This window comes from Dermacentor andersoni, chromosome 6, assembly GCF_023375885.2.
Source record: "Dermacentor andersoni chromosome 6, qqDerAnde1_hic_scaffold, whole genome shotgun sequence".
NCBI lineage: Eukaryota > Metazoa > Arthropoda > Arachnida > Ixodida > Ixodidae > Dermacentor > Dermacentor andersoni.
In genome coordinates, this window is record NC_092819.1 from 97,589,751 (window position 1) to 97,597,076 (window position 7,326).

A 7,326-nucleotide genomic window follows, 5' to 3' on the forward strand; every position below is an offset into this window, starting at 1 on the left:
CAAATGCTTCATGTTACTCGAGATATAGTTTACCTAATGCAGATATTCCACAAACCTGACAGGCACAGTGCAACAGGTGTTCATCAAAACCAGCAAAATTATTTGAAATATTTCAAGGAATCAAAGTGAAGACAAGCTGTGCTTCGCAACTGGGACTTGCAGTTCGTGTCTTTGGACTCTACATTTTTTTATAGGAAGTTTATGAGCGTAGGGAGCGTGACGTCTTAGCTGAGCACATTCTAGGTGAGGCGGACTTACCTTGTGTCTGATAGCATGCGTTTGTAAAGTCTAATTAAGAAACATTCGCTATCAACTTTCCTATTGGAGCCTTGAGGACAGTTATTTATACAACCACCATCGACTAAGTATGTGAAAGTATAAACATCTCTTCGCACTCTCTTTTCATAGCAGAGAAGAGTCTAGATCAGCTGACAATGGCAGCAAAGTTTGTAAGACGTTTCCGAAGAATTGTAGATCAGGTGCTCGCGCAACCTGAAATTCATTGCCTGTATTGGATTGTATGCCATATGCTTACGTTTTAAATCGAAGCACCGATGCCACGGTTGTAGTGGCATTGGTGCACAGCTGTAGTGTGTTAATGATCTTTGAACTGGTCATTGGGGATGGGGCTAATCACCACAAGTTGTATATATTGCGCGAAAAGTTTGTGTAATGTAGTTATGGCTTTCTATAGCGTGACTAGCAGGAATAGTTAGGAAGACGACACTTCATTTCCGTTGAAAGATTAACTCTTTTATTCATTCGGTAGTAACTGAGATTGTGCTGTTGAATTGCCCATTTTTTTTGGTGTTGGAAAATTTGTTGAATTCATTTATTGTCGAAAAAACTGGAGAAAGTAGCTGGAATCAGAGAGAAAACGCATATGGTTAGAATTCGTACGTATAACTTCGAAAGAGGAAACGAAATGCGATAGATTTGTATAGTAAGAATGCCAACAATAATTACCTGAAATAAAAAAATTGGTTACAGTGTATCGTTAGTTGAACTGAGTATAGCAAATTTTTTAAAATTTCGTAAAGGTTCTATGGCTTAAGATTTCGGAGACTCCTCAAAACCGAGAGAAATCGTTTAATTTTGGCAAGTTAATATTATTAAAAGGAGGCTACGAATGCAGTTGTCTATGAAACACCCACTCACGTTTTGCTTTTGTGGGATGGCCAGGAATGGTCACATTGGTTTGTTATTTCCCTGTGGGTGATTGGCTAGAAAGTAAGCAAAGAAGTAAAAGGCGTTAGTTGGCCCTGGGGAAAATATTGTTGCACATATTTTTTAGGTTAGCGTAAGAACTAGTTATTTTTTATTTCCTCGCAACATGACCAAAAATAAAATGTAAGAAGCATCAAGGAGTGAAGAGAGAAATGCGGATGCGATTATTCGAGAAAAGGTTACTGGCAGCTATGAGAAACCTGAATTCTGCCACAGTCTAGCCATATGAATGGAAATCAAATGTTCTTTTTATTGCGTGGGCAGACAGAGGGCGCATTTAGCCCTTGACTTCCAACTTGTGTGATAACTGCAAAGAAGCTTTATCTCTTTGGTTGTGGTACCGAAGATTGAAAACTCTAATTCCGTTAGTTGATATCGCGAGAATATTTTAGAATCTACAACATAAAAGACAACTGGGGCCTCAAGTAAGCTAGTTTTTTCTGCGCTTTGCTCGTTAGGGCGGAAAAGCAAATGAACACTAATAAAATGTGATGTTAAAATATCTCTAGGTGAAGTTTCTACAAAAATATGTCCCGTATTTTTGCATGACTATGTGTTGCAGTGAAAATAGCACGAAAGACGATTAATATTTATCAGTGATTACACATATAGTAGCAGCAGTATTCGCGACGGCCTTGATCACCCGAGTAGCAAGCAGCCGAACGTCCTCTACCTTTTCTCCACCTGTCGTGCGTACCTCACATCTTGCTGAAGTGTAAGCACAAAATGCACATAAGTGCATTAATTTCGGGGCTGGCTAAGAGCCTAATGTTTAATTATGCTATAGGATTGGGGAAAATGATTCCGAATACATTAACTTGAAAACGTAATTTTCAATCGCGAGTGAATGTCTCGTGCTAAGGGAACCACGGTGCTAATAGGCGGAAGCCTGCAACTGAATAGAAATGGTATGTGCAGAAGCATCATAGTATTACATGCGCGTGCGCGGAACGGAACGGGAGACAGCAGAAGCTATTGTGTCGCTTACAAGCCACCGAATACTTGCAAACTTACACGCATGAATTGAAATTGGCGTTTTGTGAAGTTTGGCTTGAACTCAGGCGAATATACTTGAAATCAAACATGTTGCGAGGCTGTGGGCGCTACATGACACAATATGTCATTCAAATATTTTTTTTGTAAGGCGTTTGTTATACGAATAATTTGATTGCGTAAACTAGTCGAGATGCGTTGCTTCACATTATACATCTAAACGCAGTGTAAGAAATAAGGAATAGTGCTTTATCAACTTTGTAAAATTTGTGCTCAGTATTCTGTGATTGCACCGCGTGATTAAAGAACGGTACGTTTATTTGGCGGAGCGTTAAAAGTTGTGTAGCTGGTGTTTCGGTAAAAGGTAATCTTAGGCAATATTTATGTGACTTTGGTGCGATAATGCTCAGCTTTTACAGGATGCAGCATACTGCAGTACCAATGTATGAGCAACTAAGTAAATAGTGCGAAAAGAGAAATTCGCGGCTCACTCGTTGTCGGTATTGAATGTGTTCCTCACTGTCCCACACCAAAACACACGCCTATTAACGCGTCGGGAGAATGTCGAATCAGGTATTCAATAAAAGAATTCTTCGCATCAGCGTGCTGTTCACCGAAAAACTTGATTGATCAAAAGGGATTTACGACTTTCATCCAAAAATCCTTACCTGGCGCTGCTAACACCGGCAGCTCCAGCAGCTCCTACAGCTGTACGGACACTTCCTGCTGCGCCCTGGCCAGCGGAAGAACCGGCAGAAGACGAAGAGGCTCCAAAGCCTCCAAAACTTTGAGGGCCCCAGGAGAAACCCTGGCCAGGGTAGCCATAACCATAGCCACCGAGGCCGCCCCAGTAGTCGTTATCGCCGTAGTAGTCTCCGGGAGTACCGTAGAAGTATCCGCCGAGAGGAACGCCAGCGAAGCCAAAACCGTAGCCATCACCGAAGCCAAATCCATAGGGACCGTGTGCGTAATATACTGGGCTATAGGCTGGCCATACATTGTAGCTACCAGGGTACCATGCCCCAGGGAAGACTCCACTGGGTAGGAGGCCTCCGGCTGCTGCTCCAGGTCGGCCAACTGAGGGTGCAGCGCTGGGAGCAGCAGATCCGGGACGACCAGCGGGGGAAGCGCCGGCGCCAGCGGGGGATACTCCGCTCGGACCACTAGGGAAACTGCCAGGGAAGGCACCGGGGAAACCACTTGGGAAACCACCGACAACACCAACAGGGAATCCGCTAGCGCCGCTGGGTCCTGCGGCTCCGCTTGGTCCACTGAGAACTGGAAAGCCTGAGCTTAGGCTGCCACCTTGTGTGCCAGCGCCGGCAAATCCAGCAGGTCCAACAGGTCCGGCAGGTCCGCCAAATCCGACAGGTCCGCCAAATCCGACAGGTCCGCCAAATCCGGCAGGTCTGCCAAATCCGCCAGGTGCGGCAGGCCCGCCAAATCCGACAGGTCTGGCAGGTCCGACACTGCCACCGAGATTGCTGGGTCTTGACAGACCGGCGGCACCAGCCAAGTCGGTCTTCGCGGTGGAACGTGGCGCAGCATACGCCAGGGAGGCTGCGATTGAGGTAAAATAGATTTGCAGCGCAATTATGTGGGTTCTCTACATATGTACTGCAGTTATACACGCAAACACCGGCAGCTGATCATAGCAGTCTTGGAAAAAAGAGTGCTCCTAATGGAAACATACAGTCAACATTTAAAAAACCAGCCGCAACAGAAAAGCTTGAGTCTGTCGTTTTTACTGTACTTTATTTCGTTTTTGCTTTTATTACGCGCAACATCATTGTTTAGTATTAGGTATTATTCCTTTTATTCTGTGCAAGGCTTTCTGTCTATTGGATGCTTATTATATGTGCTATTAAAGTGGGCTGACTCCATGCATTGAATATGTTATTTGCTTCTTATATTCCATGAAAAAGCTATATATGTATCTGCTCGCAAGCACGTACAGGACCCGCTTCATGGATGTTTTAGCTCCTTAGTAAATATTTTTGAACAAAGCACCATGCATGGCTACAATGAGAAGCGGTACATTAGCGCAAGCTCTTGGGCCAGTTGCTGCATGATGGTGTTATGTGTGGCAATGTAAATTTCAATAAAGTACAGTTGAAAGTCCAGCGTCCGTCCGTGTCTAACGCCTTTTCCTTGTGTGCGCGTTTTTTGTGTTTCGCTGGTACCCCCTTTTTTTTCAAATTCAATGAGAAGCGGGTTTGACAGATCTAGCTGCTACGGGCAGCTCAATAGAGCCTGATGTAAATGACTAAAACGAATGTACAGTAGGCTTAATTAAAAACTTTACCACTTCACTTGCTATATACAAAAGAAATCTTGCAAGAAGGGCCGAAGAGCTGGATAGCGGAGCCATATCGAAACGATAAACAGCCGCCTGTCGGTAACACCGGCGCTAAAATTATCAATATAAGAAGTGTGACTAGACACTTATTGTGCGCATCTAATTTAGGTAATTGCATTCAACTGCATGGAATGTAGAATCTGAAGCGCTCCTGTAGAAGTGGTAAGCATGCAATTGTGATGGAGAAGAGGAGCCAGCCAGCTGAATCGCCAACGCTACACCAAAGGGACTGACGGCGATGTTAGGAGCCAGCGCGCTGCCCAATGATGCCGCTGTATTACCCGTTTTATTAAATTTCCTAGTGATTGGTGGAGGTATGGGTTAAGTAATTTTGTTACCAGCAGGTGAACAAGATGTAGCGAAAGGAAACAACAGCTAGGGGCACCCGAGGAGCTCGTCAAAGCAGCGCTTTTTGAAGTGACGACACCTTTCGAGAGCGCTCTTTAGGGAACGTTAGAGAATATAGGGAACGTTTGTGAATCACTGATTTTCGTGAAATTCATGGTTTCCGCACTCGGCTATAATATCAGCTGTAATCTTTGAGATCAGAATTTTCTAAATACCAGCTGAAACTTCACTTCAGGCATTTAATACTGAACGTCGCAAAAAGACATAACGAAAGAAGAAGAAATGAAAGCCCGTAGTTTGATGTCCGTTGGAACAATTCGAATTAGGAATATCTTTGCTTATGATTGTTCAAATTAATATGTCTGCGTTTCCTTCCTAACTTATATGACATTACGTAATAGGGCCTACTTGTACCAAACTGTGAATCCATATATAGTAAGAAAAAGTAATATGGCTCTTAGAAGAGTTCTTTCATCTGAAACGGAGTACTGATATTACGAGTTCGATGGTATGTAGAAAGTGTTGCATGAGAGCGCATACGTTGGGCTATGTTGAATGGATACACGTTCCTAGCAAAATGATCTGGTTTGCTTCAGTATTTACAACTTGTGAATCCATTCGGTTCACAGTCCTCTCTTAGGATTTCGAGGAGCCCGATAAAGAGGGACAAAAGTCAGGTGATTGGTTCACTAAATTGGTGTTCTGCACTTAGGTAAGTGCTAACAGCCCATCAGGAATTACCATAGTACACTATGCCTATCTTGCTCCACCTAATATTTCTGTTTATACAACTCTAGTTTAGCCTGCACTAAAGGAGAGACTGTATTAGCCACAGGTAAGCCTTACTTTTAGTGGCTTACTGAACAGAAGTTGTGGAGGTCGGAGCCTAGAATTAATTGAAAACTAAGTACGGGTGGACACGCCACCGTGCACTCCACACACAAGCTTCTGCCCAGGGATGCATATATATATATATATATATATATTATACTGCGTTCGCAGTCAATCACGCAGTCAACCAGACGATATTTTGTTAATTTTCCCTGCACAAAAACAGTTCACATTCTCAACAGTACCATAACATCCTTGACGTCGCCGCGACGTCGTTAGCTTTTCGACTAAAGCAGGATATTCAAAAATTGGAGTTAGGCCTACATCCTATTCGCCAAAATTCATGAAGCCCTTTCCTGAATCAAAAGGGCGTAGGACCTTGAAGAAATTATCGAGGAATATAAACTACAGTTTACATTTTGAAGTCTGTCTTTGAAGCGTTTGTTTCTAAAATGCCGATTTCAAGCAAAGAAGAAGAAATTGCAGCTTCTCACCAGCAGACAAGAGCGCGATGGCAACGAAGGTCTTCATGACGGCTGTTTCCTGCGGTGGCTCTGGTTAGACGACCTGCAGAAGTGCGAATTTTGGACTACAGCGCTGCTTATTATATAGTTATCAGGCAACCATTGGGGCTTGGGAGTACAATGCCTTGCTAAAGGGTAGTTTTATTTTTCTTTATAAAGTTGATCACTGTATTTAAAAAAAATAAACCCCATTTATTTCTCGCTGCATCGTCATGCTGGCTCTCGAGGTGACGTGGAGGACATGCACATGCGGTAGATGTTCGAGCTTCCTGCGTTTCTTTCTCTTCTTTTTCTTCTCTCGTTAGCACGAGCATGGTGAAACCGATGTGTTCTACCGTTAGTAACACAATGTAAAGCGACTAAAGAATACGCCATATTGCTATTGTTAGTCATCGGCGACACAAATGTCAGGTTAAGGCACGTCTCCCAGTGTCACAGCACAATAGTTTCTGCCCGATTCCAGCTTGCTCTGCGCATGATTTGCACAAAAAGAAATGTAATGCGTTCTCTTCGTTCATCTTTGTGTTCTATATCCACTTTGACCTTGCGGCCAACTCAGCTACGATTTCCGCGTCAATTTCTACCTCAGCTGCGGCAACCTCAGCTACCATTTCCGCGTTCAGTTACCTTTCCGTAATTTGCGCAAAGCCTCTAACCAGGTAAAATTACTTGCCTACACATCACTTGTACGACCGAAACTAGAATATGCCTCCGCAGTCTGGAATGCGCATCAAGCATATCTCATCAACGCCCTTGAAGCTGGACAAAACTGCGCCGTCGATTCATCCACTCGTCATACCCGTATGTCATCAGCGTCACGTCACTGAAATACTATCTGGGCTTTCAGTCTTCATCTTAAGTCGGCGCATCGCTTGCCTCTGTCTTTTCCCCAAATTCTTTTACAGTACTAGCCTTCATCAAGCACCCCAAGATGTTATATCACGCCCGCAGCGCATACATCACACCAGACCACCTACTCGCAGCAGGTTTCACGTCCACGTTGACGAACATCAACATTTTTAGCCTCGTCTTTTCTTCGCATGA

The 7,326-nt window shown here is 43.8% G+C and overlaps 1 protein-coding gene across 1 annotated transcript; it reads right to left on the reverse strand.

Annotated features, from left to right (window-relative positions):
• Window positions 1–731: 731 nt before the first annotated feature.
• On the reverse strand, window positions 732–6,362 carry LOC129382479 (uncharacterized). The gene is made up of 4 exons (XM_055066500.2): window positions 6,253–6,362; window positions 2,889–3,780; window positions 1,159–1,223; window positions 732–860 (listed from the first exon to the last, which is right to left on the reverse strand). Exons 1-3 carry the CDS (start codon window positions 6,287–6,289, stop codon window positions 1,202–1,204), a joined length of 951 nt encoding a protein of 316 aa, XP_054922475.1. The 5' UTR covers window positions 6,290–6,362; the 3' UTR covers window positions 732–860; window positions 1,159–1,201.
• Window positions 6,363–7,326: the final 964 nt, after the last annotated feature.

What these genes read in the sequence shown, in the direction of transcription:
- LOC129382479 (XM_055066500.2), bottom strand. Translation starts at nt 6,289, where the DNA reads ATGAAGACCTTCGTTGCCATCGCGCTCTTGTCTGCTG. An exon ending in CATCGCGCTCTTGTCTGCTG is followed by an intron (nt 3,781 to 6,252) that starts GTGAGAAGCTGC and finishes CCTCAATCGCAG; the next exon opens with CCTCCCTGGCGTATGCTGCG. An exon ending in GCCGGTGTTAGCAGCGCCAG is followed by an intron (nt 1,224 to 2,888) that starts GTAAGGATTTTT and finishes CTTACTTTCTAG; the next exon opens with CCAATCACCCACAGGGAAAT.